At 33.2% G+C, this 17,927-nt stretch overlaps 2 protein-coding genes across 2 annotated transcripts; both read right to left on the reverse strand.

The window, feature by feature from the left end:
- Window positions 1-3,482: 3,482 nt before the first annotated feature.
- LOC118038000 (peroxisomal (S)-2-hydroxyacid oxidase GLO4-like) lies at window positions 3,483-7,196 on the reverse strand. Its single transcript, XM_035044214.2, has 12 exons — window positions 7,040-7,196; window positions 6,427-6,574; window positions 6,229-6,353; window positions 6,100-6,146; window positions 5,941-6,018; window positions 5,553-5,677; window positions 5,257-5,314; window positions 5,023-5,085; window positions 4,671-4,740; window positions 4,386-4,486; window positions 4,193-4,297; window positions 3,483-3,794 (listed from the first exon to the last, which is right to left on the reverse strand). Exons 2-12 carry the CDS (start codon window positions 6,567-6,569, stop codon window positions 3,615-3,617), a joined length of 1,095 nt encoding a protein of 364 aa, XP_034900105.1. The 5' UTR covers window positions 6,570-6,574; window positions 7,040-7,196; the 3' UTR covers window positions 3,483-3,614.
- A 2,214-nt stretch (window positions 7,197-9,410) lies between these two features.
- Window positions 9,411-12,683, reverse strand: LOC118037999 (uncharacterized). Its single transcript, XM_035044210.2, has 9 exons — window positions 12,415-12,683; window positions 12,213-12,322; window positions 11,952-12,066; window positions 11,808-11,869; window positions 11,494-11,545; window positions 11,218-11,329; window positions 10,616-10,714; window positions 10,382-10,509; window positions 9,411-10,254 (listed from the first exon to the last, which is right to left on the reverse strand). The coding sequence occupies exons 1-9, from the start codon at window positions 12,591-12,593 to the stop codon at window positions 9,651-9,653; spliced, it is 1,461 nt and encodes a 486-aa protein (XP_034900101.1). The 5' UTR covers window positions 12,594-12,683; the 3' UTR covers window positions 9,411-9,650.
- Window positions 12,684-17,927: the final 5,244 nt, after the last annotated feature.

The following is a 17,927-nucleotide window of genomic DNA, read 5'->3' on the forward strand; positions in this document are numbered from 1 at the left end:
CCTTTACTAACAAATTGATGGGTTTGGAAAAGATAAAATTACGCTCGAAACTACAACAACTAAAATTCTCTTAAAAGAACAAAATCAATGTTATACTATTATAATTCACAGTGTAATGTCTTTATATCTACATTGAAAGGCATCATAAAATGACAACGCATTTTATATATTTTTTAAGGCATACATATATACATACATGTGTGTGTGTGTTTATTAAAATTTTCCAAGTCAACAAAAGATACAAAAGAAAGCAAGTTGATCATCGCTATAAAGTATAATGATAATGTTACAACAACAGCTAATAGATAAATATATTTTATACACCACTCACATGCTTGAAAAGCCCATTAATAAAAGAGTCAAAGGTAGGGTAAGGATAGAACACCCTTGGACCCAGTTATGTGTTAAACTCAAATATATGTGGGTTTGACAAAATACAAGACCCAATACTCGTAGGCTCAGCTACATGCTGAGCCCAAACACTTGTGGATCTGACAATCTTTCTAGACCCAACACCTTTAGGCTCAGCTACATGTTGCGCCTAAATGCTTGTAGGTCTTGCAATATACCAAACCCAACTCCCTTAGACTCGGCTATACACTGAACCCAGGCAGTTATAAGTCTAGCAAGATGTTAAACCCAACCCTTTAGGCTCAGCTACATGGTAAACCCAAATGCTAGTTGTTCTAGTAAGATCTCACGCCCAACTCTCTTGAGCCCAGCTATATGCTGAGTCCAAGTTCTTATGGGTCTGGCAAAATGTCAGACCAAACCTTCTTAGGCCTGGCTACTCACTAAGCCCAAGAACTTATGGGTCTAAAGAAATACCAGACCCAACTCTCTTGGGTTCGACTATGCGTTAAGCATAGGAGCTTGTGGGTTTGGAAAAATGCCAGACCTAACACCCTTAGACTTAGATATATGCTAAGCACAAACACATATAGGTCTCACAAGATGCCATACCTAACCCCTTTAGGTTTGGCTTCACACTAAGCCCAAACGCTTATAAGCCTAGAAAAATGTCAAACTCAACTTTCTTGGACTCTACTATATACTGAGCTTAACCATATTTGGGTCTGGAAACATCTTTGGGTTTAGAATCATTCTAAATCTAAACATATAGTTGATAGTCTTTATAGACCTCATGTTAGGTTGCAAGGCTATCCCTAAGACTCTTAACCTAGGATACTAAGAGCTTAGGGTAGTCATTTCCTTTCACCTCCAGGTGTATGAAAGTTTTTTAAGAGCCGATTATATTTCAATCGACATTAATACTACAAAAAGGTTATTCCTGTGAACATTAATGTTGTGTACGAAATAAGATATTGTCCATCAGCATTAATGATGTGAAAAAGGTCATTCCCATCAACATTATTGATGTGTAAGAAAATATTTTCATCAATATTAATGTTGATGTAAGGGATTTCTTCCTTACTAAGATATTCAAAGGAAAAGATTTTCGGCCCCTTGAGCAAAAACAAGAAGTTTCATAGTACACTATAAATACCCTTCGAACCGCTTAGGTAATAGATTCACAAATTTTATTCTTTTATCATATATTCTAAAAACATTTATAACACAAAAAACCAAGAGCAAACATTCTTGTTTTTAGAGTTTAATGCTTTTTTTTTATCACAATTTTTTACTATAAAATTACTGACTTAATCATCGAAAAATTCCAAAACCCCTTAAAAGAAAACTGTCTTGCAGGAATTAAGACTTCAACCACCAAGGCCTCTACTATTCAAGTTCTTAGGAATAGAATATTAACATAAATATGTGATCATCCACTTTCTAAATATTCAAACCTTATTCATGAATATATTGGAATTTATCAGCAACCAAAAAGGAAGGAGAAAAAAAGAACCCAAAAATGTAAGAGTGTAAGTGTACTTGAAAAATAACCAATGTACAACGTTGAGTTTGTAAATAGAATCATAGTGCTTGGGGCTCCAAGATCTAGTTTATGACATACGAAGTTTGAAGTGATGACAAGAAGTTGTCCTCTTGTGTGTTAAAGAGTGTGTCTTGTTTGGTTTTTATGGCATGGAACGTGACATCATCGGTCATTGGTTTAAAAATTACAATAGTACAATAACATAAAGGAAATGATAAAGATCTAAAAATAAGGAGATTTTAATACAAAAAAAAAAACCAAAATAAATAAATCAAACATTGTCCGTCATTTTACATAAAAGTAATAGCCCTTGCAAGCTTGATTATTTTACATAGTTTGATCGAGAAGATAGCTTACTGTGTTCTACTTAAGGATAAAAAACAAAACAAGTACAACAAAAAACTCTAAATGAGAAAAAATCATGGACATACTCATATAACTTTTAAAAAGAAGATAGACCCGAAGTATGAGAAGATGAAATTGTATTAATCAAACTTACAGCAGTAAGTACAACCTCTAACCCGAGGCATGAGAAGATGAAATTGTATTAATCAAACTTACAGCAGTGAGTACAACTTTTCCCCAAAACTCACTAGAAACAAAAGCAAACAATAAAAGAGAACAAGCAATTTCGACAATATGCCTATGTTTTCTTTCAACATCATTTTGATCAAGTGTATATGTACATAAAGTTTGGTAGATGGTATCATCTAAGATAAGCAATTGATATAATTTATTAGAGGTGTATTCCTCATTCAAATCACATCTAAAGCATTTGATTACAGCAGAATGTTGAGTTTTGACAAGAGCTCGAAAAGCTGCATATATCTCATAGAATTCAGAACAATATTTTATTAAATAAACCCAATAATAACGAGTATGATTATCAATAAAAGAGACATAATATTGATATTCTTCTTTTGTGGCAATAAAAAAAGGCACTCATACATCAGAATAAATCGAGTCAAATGGTGAAGAAGAAACAGAAATACTTCGATTAAAAGATAATGCAAAAAATTTTACTAGTTTACATCCACTATAATCAGAAATGTCACAAGTTTTTAAATTTTCTAAAGTGCCTGTGGATACCAAAAATCTCAAACGAATAGGATCCACAAAAGCCAAATTTAAGATTGAGCCTCGTTCTATAAAATCAGCTCTGATATTATGTTAAAATAACTAAGATCAAACACAAAAAGAAGTTAGAATTCTCAATAATCTGTTTATTATGAATGCTTAGAGTTAACCTAAATACAAATTAATTATATATAGATTAAACTAAATATATATCATTTAACATTTTTAATTAAAAAAAAAAACCAAAATTAATACAACAAGTATTATCTGTCATTTTACATAAAAGTAATGGTCTTAATATTATAGTGTCATGTATGGAAATTAGGTATTTATTATATTAACTTGGAAAATCTCAAAGATGCCCATGCAAAAATATAAATATGGAACAGTATGGTATCGACATGACGGGTACAACCCGACCAGTACTTGGTTAGAAAAAACCTGAGATCAAGGATTTAAATTGAGATGATGCTGACTCTACTTTATTTTGTTTTTAGACATGTACAAGTTGAGTAATTAAGAGCACTAATTCATTTATTTGATAAATATCTTAGTTAGAAATAAGGGTTACAATTATCCATCCAGTTCCTAAGAAAGATGGCAATCACCCATACATATAGCTAGTGATTTTAAGGCAATTTTAGAGCATTGATTGGAGCCTGTCGCGGTCAGTCCTTACATGGCTCCTGCTAATGTCTTTCACACTACGGCAGCCTGCAAGGGCCATTGTGAGCTCAAGCTCGTCCTTCAGCATGTGCATCACCTTTCTCACCCCTGCTTCTCCCTTTGCTGCTAGCCCATAAATAACAGGCCTCCCAACCTGCATTAACACACACACACACATACATCATACATGTATCAATTGTGGTCCGAAGCAGTAGCAAAGACTTCTATCATTTTGCAGCCAATAATAGAAGATCAGTGATCAGTAGCTGTTTAGTTCTGCAATGACCAATGCTTGTTCACTTCAAATATGAGCAGTTAATACTTTGCTTAAGGTTGCAATGTTGGATGAGTAAATAAATTGAAGGAAGATATTGAACTAGAAGTGGCAGAGCACCAGGTCACTTCTTTTGTTATATGTTCGTATAGAACAGATTGCAGATCGTTGAAAGGCATTGATTCGGAATAAAAATGGCTATGAGATTTAGGCAGCAGTGCTCATCAATGGTCAAAGAGATGATTAGTGGAAGATCATATTTATTTGTTTTAACTTACAAGAACTGCTTGTGCACCAAGGGCCAGCGCCTTGAAAACATCTGTTCCTCGCCGTACTCCTCCATCAAGGAGAACAGGAACTCTCCTTCCTACAGCTTGAACCACCTGCAAAAAAAGTACATTTCCGTGTCAATTGCATTGTCTAGATAAGGAGTATAATTTAGACCGTCTGCATTCGGTGAAATGATTCTACCTCTTCCAGAACTGAGATTGTGGCTGGAGTATAATCAAGCTGACGAGCTCCATGATTGGAGACGATAATCCCAGCAGCACCTACTTCCATGGCCTTAATGGCTGCAAAATAACCTCCAGTGTGTAAGAGATCTAGCTTACATATTCCAGATACCATTATGTTGGCTGATCAATGACTGCTAATCTCAAAGAGAGTATAAGAGTGTTCAAATGTTTTGTTCAAGACCAAGAAGAAAGATAGAAAACGGAGTGATACAAACATCATCAGATAAGACTTTGATCTTACCATCCTCACGAGTGAGTATTCCCTTTATCAGAATCGGCAAGTTTGTAATGGATTTTAGCCATGCTATATCCTGCCAGTGTAATGAAGCAATGGTTAAATATAGGAATTTTTGTAATGGTTTATGTTATGTATAAATGCTGCTTAGCCAGGGTTATAATCAATAAGGCTGCAAAATAAAGTCCATCAATCAGCCAACTAAACTGCATTGCTTTCAGAATTGGTTATGACAACTGGCTCTATACTCAACTCTTCTATTGAGTGGGCATCTCATGCAGGTGTAAAGAACAGCCTGAAAATAAGGGTATGATAAATAAATCGCAAGGTAATTAAATAGGAGTTTACTGGTTTTTACCCTCCAACACAAAGAAGGATCCATGGTTTCATTGGCGTAAGCTTCGAAGTTCGAACCCTTAACCTGCAAGAGTTCACATCTGTCAGTCTTGAAACGAAGGAATAAAAAACAGAAACAACCACTCCACATCGAAAGGCAAAAAATTAAAAGCTATGTGAATCAATGCTTGGGTTTCATATGAAAGATTCCTTTAAATGAACACAAGCTTGATGCCCATTTCAATAATTTACTCACAGACACAACTTCAGTTGACATTAGACCTTCCAAATTCTTCAGCTGGGGCACAATCAGTCTGCAGAAGCACGACAGATGAATTCATTTTGGGATGCAAGTGCATTTATCTTTAAATACATGCATTTTTGTTTTGTGTGGAAACTAAGATAGAATTGTAGTTACAAACAACATTAAACTAAATTAATGTTACATTCCAACACCAAATGAAGTGGTTTAGAACATTTAAAACAAGCTGTAATAGCTCTTAAATCCCTATAATTTTTATACAGAATGAGAGAGGAAGAAATGATATCTACTTATTCTTTATGTCTGCCTCCCTTCGACCAAGTCTTGGAGTGTCAGCTGTTAGGACGATAGCCTTGTATCCACTCTTTTCAGCTCTCTGCACAAGGTTAACAGCTATATCTCGTCTTTTGTATACCTAATCACACGCAGAAGAGTACATGCTTACAGTTTAGTTCCCATATTCCAATTCATGTTAGCACCACAGCAGAGTTGCCTCAGTTGAAGAAATTGAAATAAACCCTTTCTAATAGCACTTATAAGTGTCATAGAAAATGTGAAAGAATCCTGCTAAAAGTTGTTTCTGTTGCACTACAAAAGAGACTTGAGAGAATACTTTTGTCACTTTTAAAATTAAAAGAGAGACTACTAAAAAAAAGGAGCATATGGAGGTCTAATTACATATAATTGAAAGAATCGAACAGCATCGCAACTGGCAGCAACATCCTCCACGCTGTAGGAAGATCCGAAGGATAAAGTCTGGAAAGAAAGAAATCCCATTATCCAAGCATGTAAAGCAAAATGGAAACAATATGAAGGCTGAATGTTCCTCATATGTACCATTATAGTATTACATGCAGCTGCTGCTCTGGCAGTGGCAAGCTCTCCTGGGGATAGACGGAAAAGCTGGTAAAAGCAGGATGAAGAATGAATGTACAAAATAATAACTCTTCAGTCAGAGGTTAAGACCTTCAGGATGTGCTAGCTTATGCATAGAAGTTGGGGCTATCATAATCGGCGCCGAGATAGTGTAGCCCAATATATTAGTAGACAAAGCTATGTTGCTCACATCCACAAGAACTCTAGGCAGCAATCTGAATAAAAGTGGTATGTTAAATTCCATGCCCTTTACTATACAAGCATCAGGAAATAGTTTCAAGGCATTACATGATTCTCTGAAATTCTTGTACATTCTTCTTTAATGTGTGCTCATCCTCTGCTCCTCCAGCATAGAAGTCATAGTACATTTTTGGAAGGGCTTGCCTAGCCAATTCTTGAAACTCATTCACGTTAACTATTTCATCTGCCATTTAACCTGGAAACTTGGATCACAGTCAAATGCCTTGCTTTACAGCACTTTTAGAAGCCTAAGCTCCAGTAAAAATCATAAATAGACTAGGGAACACATAAATTGTCAAAACTTGCAATGAAAGGTGATGCTCTCATTTTGTGCGTCGAAGTTTTTGATGTCTTGTAATCGACAATCAATGAACATTATTTTGGTCACAGCAAACCCTAAACTAGCCTCCGAATTAGATAGGCTGTGTAAAGCAGAAGGTATGTATATATGTGCAAGTTCGAGTGAACTATCTCAAACCATTTATGCTTTCTTAACACAGGGTATAAACTGTTTGAAACGCTAAAACATGCGAGACTGTCACGAAAATACAAACCGTTTCCATTCAAGATCACAGGGTAATCAAGAAGCTTAACTGCAAGAAAAACAGGTTGTGCTGATGCCCCAGCTAAAAAAACAAAGAAAACTGCAAGAAAAGCATACCTACAGTAGTAGAAAGCTCCAGGGAAACAGAGAAGGATTGAAACAGGTATTGCCAATCAAGTGGTATCAAGAAGAGTGAAGAACAGGTACTGTCGTCTTTCATCAAGTCATCGTCTGCCAGCGAAAGGTACCTTCTTTCTCTCTCCATATGACTACCCTATTTTGTCATTTCTTTTCATTATGGTATCAGGAAAATGATATATGGTGGAACATCCACATAAGATTGAGATCGACTTTGCATTTTCCCTTCTTTTTTATGCATTCATTTATTTATTTTTCTAATATTGCTTGGTGCTGTCGTTTTTACTTACAAAGATGTCTTTATGCAGAGGTAACACCCAGAAGTCATAAGGAATAGCCTTCTTTATTAATCTACCCGAATACACCGATATGAAAGCTTTGCTTTTAAAATCTTTTGAAAAGAATACGATGAAGTTAATAACTTCATATTAGATTTTAGTTTTCCTAGATTGTCTCATGAACTGAAATATATGTATGGGCTTAAATGTGGATTTTATCTTTAAATTTAGAATTGTTTTATGAAAATAAGTACCTTTCTACGTTTCAATTATATAAAATTAGCTCTTGTATCATAGAGTTGCAATTTGAGTAATCATGAAAAGTAATTCATTTGATTTACAGGTAAGCTGAAAAAATAAATTGTTGATATTGTTATATTTTTTTAGATTATTTTGAAAAACATTAGGGCGATGATTGACATGAAAGGTTAGATTGATTTTTGTTATATTTTATATTATAAGCTATTAAGTTGAGATAATTTTTTGATATGCTATTAGAGTTTTTGATGTCACGAGTTTGAATATCACCACTCCTATTTATTTGATAAAAATTAAGCATAAAATAATATGAATCTATGCAAGTTTCAAGTTCAAAAGGCTTTTACCTAAGAGAGTGTATTAGAAAATAATATAAATCATATTTTAGAATCCCACTTAATAGTTTAAACTATTAAATTAACATAGTTCTTTGAAAGTTATACTAAAAAGATGTATATCATTCATTTTTATTATTATTATTAATGTGGGTGTCAGGATCAGTTTATACGCATCTCAACTAATCCCACGAGCCCTGAAATTAACGACTATGTAAGTTTCTAGTAACCTTAAGTTTGTAAAATTCGAATTGATAACCTCTAGAGATCAAACCTAAAGCTTGAGTAGTTAAACTATACCTCATATGTTAGATATATATCATTATTAGTGGTGATTGTTATTAAATAGCAAATTAGGTGCCTAAATAACAAGTCATGCGATCTCTCAGTGGACATTAGTGGATGGTTGCTCTACGCCTCCTAGCAAGTCACATGTCCATAATTTATGTCAAGTGCTTAGGCAGCGTGAGAGTGCAGAAATTAGAGAGTTGAATGGTTGTGAGCATGCATGGCAAAGGTTTTTTCTCTCTCGCTCTCTTTTCTTTCCTTTTTTTTTTTTTTTTCTCCCTTTGCATTGCATTCTATCGACCAAGTAAATTAAAGGACTGAATGGTAAAGCTGTAAAGGAATAAAGGACTGAAATGGAGAAAAGAAGGGAAAAAATTGTTTGCGGATATAATAATACACATGCCAGCAGGTGGACAAGCCGCCATAGCGCCCTTGTGTTGACGAATTTGTTTTGATAAGACTTTTCGATGATATTGTTGAAAATGATCTGTGGCGGCATCGCATCATTTCTTTCTTTCTCTTTATTTTTTCTCTTCTTACCATGTTGTTATTCATTTCTCCTTCCCTCGCACGCCATCTTCTCTTCTGCCCTGCCGTGTTTGTTTGGAAGTGTTACGGACTCGTGGTCGAAAATACTTTTAAAAATATTTTAATTTTTATTTTAAATTAATATTTTTTTTTATTTTCATATTATATTATTATTTTGATGTAGTGATGTTAAAAATACTTTTAAAAAAATATATTTTAATGTATTTTAAAATTAAAAATATTTTAAAAAACAATCAATATTTACAAAGCATGTTTGGGAGGGTGATTATTGTTGTTTTTTAAAGTGTTTTTTACTTAGAAAAGTATGCTAATAATATTTTTTTTATTTTTTTAAAAATCATTTTTAAAATCAGTACGTCAAAACGATTTAAAAACATCAAAAACATATTAATTCAAAGAAAAAAATAAAAAAATTTTAAATTTTTTTCATAATCATTTTTTAAAAAGCACTCTCAAACACCCTATGAGACAGCCAGACCGAAAGAGCAGGGTTGTCTCCTTTCCTATAAAAAAACTAATCCTAGTTGATGCACTAGTTAGTTAAAAGACAACTATATAAAAAGAAAAATTAAATTTTATTGTTGAAATTCTAAAATCATCAACCTTCAAGGTCATTCTTGAATGCACTAAGCCCATGTTCCATGAAGAATAGACTTGTATTTAGTAATGTAAGAATTTGATCCAAACTATTGTACCATGAAGAAAATTTGAGCATGTCATTGATGAATTCTCGAGAGCTATATATCAACCGAACCCAATATTCAAAATAAACCAAGTTCCACAGAAACCTGTCCTAATGAGAGAGAACATCCTGACAAAAAGCTCGATCTATTGAGCCACAGAAGTGGAAAATATTGAAGCCTTCCACAGTAGTGGAAAGTTTCAGAACAAGTATGGTCTTCGTTCCAGCCTTCTTGGGTTGGGAGGCCACTCCTCTCTCCTTGGGCTACAAGGCCCACCTCTCTCATCTCTCCTCTGCTCACGTCCCTCCCTTGATTCATGCACAAATTTGCAATCGTGACCGTAAAAACATCTTCCTTGAGCAAAGTATCTGCATAGCTGTCCCTCCCTTGATTCATGCACAAATTTGCAATTGTGTCCGTAATGACATCTTCCTTGTGCAAAGTATCTGCATAGCTGTATCTGTTGGTCGCCGCCTTGTCCATGTGGTGATCTAATTGGACTAGAGTTATGAATGCTTGCCAGTGGCTTTCTACAGAAGTTGGGAGACCTTGAACAAAAACCATCCTGGATGTCACTGTACTCGACTGAGTTTCCAGGAACTTGGCCGCGGTAATCATTTTCCCCTCGGTTTGCATGGAGTGTAGGTTGTTCGCAGCTGTGTCTGTGTGGTGATCCCATTGGACGATAGCTGTCGGCACATTTCAAGGGTTGTCTCTGATCCATCCTTGACAAGCCATTGTTTAAACTTGTGCGGGGATTTAACTGAGAGCGACTCTTGTTTGTCTCTTCCTTTTTCAAGGCCCTGAAGTACAGAAGACTTTAGCTTGTTAACATAGCTGAACAAGTCTACCAGATAACAGGTAAGTTTTGATTCACTTGATTGCCTATCATTTTCAACAATATTCCAACATGACAATAAATCAGAGTACCTTTCCACCCTGAGCATTTTCCTCCCTTCCTTCTCCTGGATCCTGGTTTCTCTGCTAGACCTGGCGAGAGAACCTCTTGAGTGCTTTTCGAGAAGAATCTTGCGCCTTTCTCCTTCATCTTCCCATCTCTGCAATGATAAAAATCAATTTGCCTTTGAGGGGAGATTTTTTTTATCTTTTCAAATAAAGGAACATTACTTGTCTTTGGAAAAATCATATCTACACAGCATAAACCTGTCTTAAGGTCTTCATTCGATACAGGTTCCGACCCTTTATTAGGAGGGGATGAAGTGGAGGAAGTGGATTCTCCCCTTTGCTCCAAAGGACTTCTATCTGGTCACATAAATATCAAAAACATTTTATTTGCTATCCGATATTTATCCTCACTTTGTACGATAACCAGAGTTATTTTTTATTGAAATTGGATGTGCAATTCAAAGGTGATGCATCGAATGCACAGTAAAACACAGACTCACAGTTGCCACTTCAATCTACTCCGCTAGCCACTCACTTCCTTCAATAAACAGAACAATTCTAGAAAGTGAAGTAGAGCTTTTATCAAAATTCTACTTCACAGAAGACTTACTCCTCCATTGCACAAGAAAATCAACATACAAGTATTCATCTCCTAAAAATTATTAAGGTACAGATAAGACAGAAAACATACAGGTTAAAATAACTTCAATTTCTTCTGTAATTTTGGCTCTTCAATCACTTACAAAAAGGTTGAACGCATTGTCAAGACATATTAGTGCAAGATTCAGAGTTTGGCATGCGTATGTTCATCGTCTTACATTTATTTCGATACACCAAATCACAGGTGGCTTTTAACTCACTGTAAATGTATGCTGTTGCTTGGCAGCACCATAGCTTTCCCGTACAATTTTACCTGCAACCATCCTTGTTCCGATAGCAGGACCCATGGCACTTCGTGATGCTATATTATACCTGATCAGAAACAGATATAAATCATGCAAAAACAATACAGGATTAGAGAAATTTCACTATACTAATTGCAACATATGTATCCTACATATCACAATTAATGGTAATTTACAGCATAATCAAACAGGAGTGTCTTGTAGATCAAAGATATTATTCCAAAGACATACTTATCGTAAACATTCTGGTCAAACATGACAATGTCACCTCTGCATGCATCTCCTGCATAAAAGCAATAACATGTCTCAGGTATAAACTTGAAGGAAAGTGAAGAAAACTAAGCTAGAACAGTGCAAGCTGATGACACATGAAAGAACAAAACGACCAAAAATCATTTATGAATGGTTTTATGCATCATGGAAATTGATCGATAGAGCATCCATCACCCATTCTACTAAAAGCTATCCCTTATTCTTGTCTTATAGGCTGGTTATGCATTCAAGCATTAAAATCAATCAATCAATAATAAGTTCATGTGGTTTACCTTTACAGTCCAAAACAAAGCTAGATATGGGGTACTTTTTCTCCCCTCCGCCACTCAAAATCCTACATCAAGATAAACAAAAAATCAAAACGACAGCCAAAAAGAAAAAAAGAATCAGTAGCTTCAAAGAAGATGCAAAATTACTCTTGATGCTCCTTTATGCGCTGGATGAGTGTGTCCTTTTTGCCGGTCAGTCTCAATTTATTCTTCCTCAAATAGACCTTACATTGCTCCACTTTGAGCCCCTCTAACTTCCCAGCTTCCATCACGTCACAAAGCAAGAAATCAAAATCCAATCTCAAAGAATCTAAACCCATTTAAGTTATCACTATCTTGCCCGCCATGCTCTAATATAAAACTAGTGTTTACTTGCGTGTATATGAGATTATTGACTGTATTACTAACCTTGTATGATCTTTTGAACTTCCTCATAACTTTTCTCATCTACTTCTTCCAATTTCGTTTCTTTTTCTCCTGGGTCTTTTTCAAAGCTCAGGTCCAGATCCTTTGCAACGCTACACCAAAATATTCAACCAGACAACTACATTGCAATGTTATTTTCTTAACAGCAAACAGTTCAGGATTTTCGAGATTTAATTACACTAACCGTGACTTTGATTTCTTCTTGATAGACAATCTTGAGACTTTGCTTCGAGTGTCTTCAATAATGCTGTAACTTGGGTCAGTATCAGAATCATAATCCGGGTCGGACCCTTCACTTTCAGTACTATAAACTTCTTCTTCTTCTTGTTCATCTTGGGGTTTTTTTTGTTTATCGGTTACCATTGTTAGGTGCGCTGACTGCTTTGATTTGGGTTTTTGTTCTTTAAAATCAAAAGGGTTTATATAATTGTTGATGGAAACAAAAATAATGATATTTTTCAAAAATAATGTTACTGTTTCTGCTAAGCGGGAATTAGGGTTGATATAAGGATTTTAAAATTACAATGTCAAGCTATCCAGAATATACTTGGGGTGTGTTTGGTATTGTGGTTGCTGTTGTGGTTGTGGTTTTAAAAAAGTTGTTTTATAAAAAGTACTTTTAGTTGAGGTTGGTTTGAAAAAATATATGTTTGGTTAAAACTGTGGTTGAAAATTGAGGTTGAACAAAAAAGTAGTTTAATGTGTTTGGTTAAAAAAATGTTTTTCAAATTGAGATTATAAAATAATTAAAAAATACTTTTAATTTAAATATTGTAGATTTAACTACCATTATTACATCATGAAATAAATAACTATATTTTTCATGATTTCTTAAGAACACAACAATAAAAACTGAATTTTTTGTTACTTCATCAAGTGATCTCCTTCTAATTTTTGAATAAAACAGAATTAAAATAAAAATAAAAACTGAATTTAATTTTTTTAACTGGGTCTGACACGGCAAGAACATAATTGGAATTGCGATCAAATTCCACAAATGCTACGTCATCATGCTATATCCTTCTAATTTATGTAGTGTTATTAAATAACAATTTTTTTTAACTAAAACTCAATTTGTTTTTAAAAAAAAATACAATTTCATTACGTACAAAATTTATTCGACAAAAAAATATAGTTTTCATGATTTTTTGAGCATGCAATAAAATTAGGTAAAATATTATCAGGAATAAAATTGAGATTACAGTATAAGTAAATTTAATTCACATTAAACTAATTTTTTAAAAAAAAAAAATAGTGTTAACGTTTACATGAATATTGCGAGTGAAATCACTGGGTTTTTTTTAATTGCACTGATTTTTTAGAAAAAAAAAAACTTTTCTTGGTTTTTCGAAATTTAAAAAAAAAAAAAAAAAACTAAAACTCTGTAAACTTTTCTTGGTTTTTTTGAAAAAAAAAAAAAAAAAAAAAAACCGTTGTTTAAGTTTAGGGAACAGTGGAGCCATGCTCCACTGTTCCAGCATTTTTCCTTCAGGAGAAGCTGCTTCTCCCAAACCGCCGTTTCAATTAAAATATGAGTGGGCCCTACCAGTCAAAAGCAAGTTTCATTTTGTTACCAAACGAAAATTTACGTGGCTGCGGGTGAACCTCACCCGCAGCCACGTTCCCAAACGGCACCTTGATAGAACTTCTACTTTACTTTTATTTTTGGAATATTTTATTATAGTGGGAATTACTATGGACCATAAAGATTCACTAAGAAATGTTGTTTGGTAGAATATGGTGAGGCTGCAAATCCACTCCCTTGAATAAGCTTTAGTTTTGGTGAGCCTACAATCTCCAGGATGTAGACACCTAGCATTAGGGCTAACAAGCCCTAGACGGACGCGCATCAAGTGGGACTACAAGCCCTAAGTTGCAACACACACAAGGCTAGGACTGGCCCACAGGCGAGGCTACACCCCAGGCAAGCGGGTCTGCAAGCCTAACCACACGCAAAGGCTGCATACCCTGTCGATGGATGAAGACCCAGGCAAGCAGGTCTGCAAATCCATGCCCGAGTCTGTAGAACCTTGTGCCTCAAGGTGTGTAGAACCAAGAGTAGGGTGTAGACCCACCATCCTAGGGTTCTTTTGTTGGAAACGGGGTTTGCAGACCACCTACGGGGTTGCAGACCCATGCGGCTAGGTCTCCATACCCCGTAGAGAAAAATAAAAAATTTAAAAACCAATGAAAACAAATATAACAACTAATAGCAATTATTATTGTTGTTGTTGTTGTTGTTGTTGCTGTTGTTGTTGTTGTTGTTACTATACTAAACATTATTATTTTTATTATAATTAAAAGTATTAATATTAAAATTATTATTATTTTTCTTATAAATAATATTATTTTTATTACAATTAATATTATTAATATTAAAAATACTATTATTTGTATTATCAATATTATTATTTTGAGTATAATTAATATTACTAATATAATAATTAATAAATTTGAAAAAACAATATTATTAATATTGAAAGACAATATTATTAATATTGAAAAATAATAATAGATTTGATTTAAAGGGTAAACTTAAGAATTATTATTATTATTATTATTATTTGTTGTCATTAGTAAATTGAAAAAATAAATTATTATTTATTGTTATTATTTAAGATGGGGTTGAATTTTTTTATTAAAGCATGTTTGGTTTTGGTTTTTCAAAACTTCTTTGAAAACAATTTGCTAATTTTTTATTTTTTTTCTTTACTTCAAATTAATATTTTTTTTCTTTAATTCATATTAAGATGTTTTTGTATTATTTTGATGTGATTATATAAAAAATAGATTTTAAAAAATAAAAATATTTTAAGATATTTTCAATTTTATTTTTTTCCCTCTTGAAATATTTTATCTTTTCTCTTATTGATTTGTTTTTATACTGTAAAGAGAAAATAAATTAATATGACTTTTTTTTATATTATATAAAAAGTTGGGTGATGATAATTGTTTTTCCATTCCAAGTTGAGTTGAATTTTCTTATTAAAGCATATTTGGTTTTACGTTTCAAAAATACTTTGAAAAAAAATTAAAATTTTTTATTGTTTTTTTTACTTCAAATTAATATTTTTTATATTTTTGTATTTCTTTTTAATTTTATTTTTAAATATATTGAGATTGGATCTAGCTACGCAGCTACACCTAAAAGAATATATGAAGTTGGGTCTTGCCTTGCAGAACCCATTCGAGTTGGGTCCTGCCCCAATAAGGACTCAAAATAGCTTTGGGTCCAGCTGCTGCTGGACCAATTAACCTTCGATCCTATCCCTAACAGGATTGATCCATCAACGTTGGGTTTTGCCACTAGCAGTACCTATTAGTATTATTGTTTTCATTGTGTTCTTTTCTTTTGGGTTAGACATTCTCTTTTAGGCCCAAGAAACATGGGGCAGGAAAAGGAGCCTCGTCCACGTAGCCTGGGCGTGGCTAGATGCAGACTCAAATCCTTTAGATCTTGCAGCCTCTCCTAACCAAGGATTATTGGTCCTTCGTCAGGACCCAAATCACTTGGGTTGTGTTGGGACCCAAATCTCTGGGTCTAGCGTGGGTACCCAAGGCTAATGGGTCCTGCATCAGGACCCAAGTTCTTGGGTCTTAGGTTTCTAAATTTAGTTATTGTATTATAAATATTATTATTTTTATTATAATTAAAAGTATTCATTTAAAAATATAATTATTATTGTTATAAATATTATTATTTTTATTATAATTAAAAGTATTAATATTAAAAATAATATTATTTCTGTTATAAATATTATAATTTATGTCATAATTAATATTATTAATAAAATAATTAATAAATTTGAAAAAAATATTATTATCAATATTGAAAAAAAAATAACTATAGATTTGATTTGAAAAATCAATAATTAATATTTTTTTTAGAAGGTTGAAAAATATAAGGACTTGGGCAAAGAAGTTAAATATTATTAAATTCATTAATATTATTAAAATTAAAATAAATATTATTGCTAATATATATATATATATATATATATATATATGATTTTAAGGGTAAAATCAATTATTATTATTATTATTATTATTATTATTATTCACTTTAAATTAATAATTTTCCTTAATTCATATTAAGACGTTTTTGTATTATTTTTGATGTGATTATATAAAAAATAGATTAAAAAAAAAAAAATTATTATCTTAGTATATTTTTTAAAAAATATTTTAAGATATTTTAATTTTTTTTTTACTATCTTGAAATTTTTTTTCTTTTCTCTTATTGATTTTTTTCCAAATTATAAAAAGAAAATAAATTAATGTGACTTTATATATATATATATATATATATATATATATATATATATATATATATATATATATATATATATATATTATACAAAAATTGGGTGATGATAAAATGTTTTCATTTCAGGTGGGGTTAAATTTACTTATTAATGCATGTTTGGTTTTGGTTTTTAAAAATGTTTTGAAAAAAAATTAAAAATTTTTTTATTTCAAATTAATATTTTTGATGTTTTAATATTTTTATTTTCAAATATATTGAGATTGAATCTAGTTGTGCAGCCACACCTAACGAAAATATATTAAGTTTGTTCCTGCCCCAAGGGAGCTTGGGTGTGGCCAAGGCACAAACCTAAATCCCTTGGGTCATAAACTTTGTTTGACCTAATCTTTTGAGTCATGCGTCAGGATCCAAGGCTAATGGGTCCTCCATAAGGACCTAATTCCTTAGGCTGTGTCAATACCTAGGACTCAAGGCTAAAGGGTCCAGCGTCAGGACCTAAGACTAATGAATTCTTTGTCAAGACTCAATACTCTTGGGTTCTGTGTCAAGACCCAATTCTTTGGGGCTTTGTCGGGACCTAAAGCTCCTGAGTCTTGTGTGAGAACTAGGGGTGTGCAAAAAAACCGAGAAAAAATTAACCGAAAAAACCGAACCGAAAAAAAAAAATCAATTAGAATAGTTAGGAAAAATCTCGGTTCGGTTCGGTTTTGTAATGCAGGAACCGGTTAACTCAAACCGAACCGGTTCAAAAAAAGGCACTATAAATAAAAAAATTATCCCCCCTCTCACTCTTTCACTCTTTCTCTCCAACCCTAGCCGCAGCCCCCTCTCACTCTTTCTCTCCATCTCCTTCCCAGCAGCCCCGTCTCCCCCTCCCTCTTTCTCTCCCTCTACCTCCCAGCTGCCCCCTCTCACCTCTTTCTCTCCCTCCCCTGATATAGAACCGGTTTGAGTTTTGATATTTTTTATATATAAAAACATGGGTTTTGTTTTTTGGGGCAATATTGATTGGAGAATTTGGGTGTCTTTTTTATTTTTTGTAATTTTGAGGCTTTCATGCTGAAGGTTTGTAATGGATCTAAATAAAGCATGTGCTCGGAAATTGTGAAATAATTTTGATAAAGTACTTGACTTAACTAGAGTTGTGAATAACTTCATCCTTTAAAGGTTTATGTTTGTTTGATTCATGATCTACCTATTTGATGTATTCTGGTTAGGGGTTTTGATTTATAGCAGAGTTTTGGATTTGGAATGAAATGAATGGTGTTGATTTTTGGCTTTTAATTCGTTTGTATATAGGTTGTCTCGGTTTTTTAAAATAAAAAACTGAATCGGACCGGATCGAAACCTGTCGGTTTGACTCGGTTTCGGTTTTTTTTTTCAAAAAAAAGAAGACCGGTTTGGTTATTTTTTTTCAGTTGAAAACCGAA

Source organism: Populus alba, chromosome 3 (assembly GCF_005239225.2).
Source record: "Populus alba chromosome 3, ASM523922v2, whole genome shotgun sequence".
NCBI classification, from domain to species: domain Eukaryota; kingdom Viridiplantae; phylum Streptophyta; class Magnoliopsida; order Malpighiales; family Salicaceae; genus Populus; species Populus alba.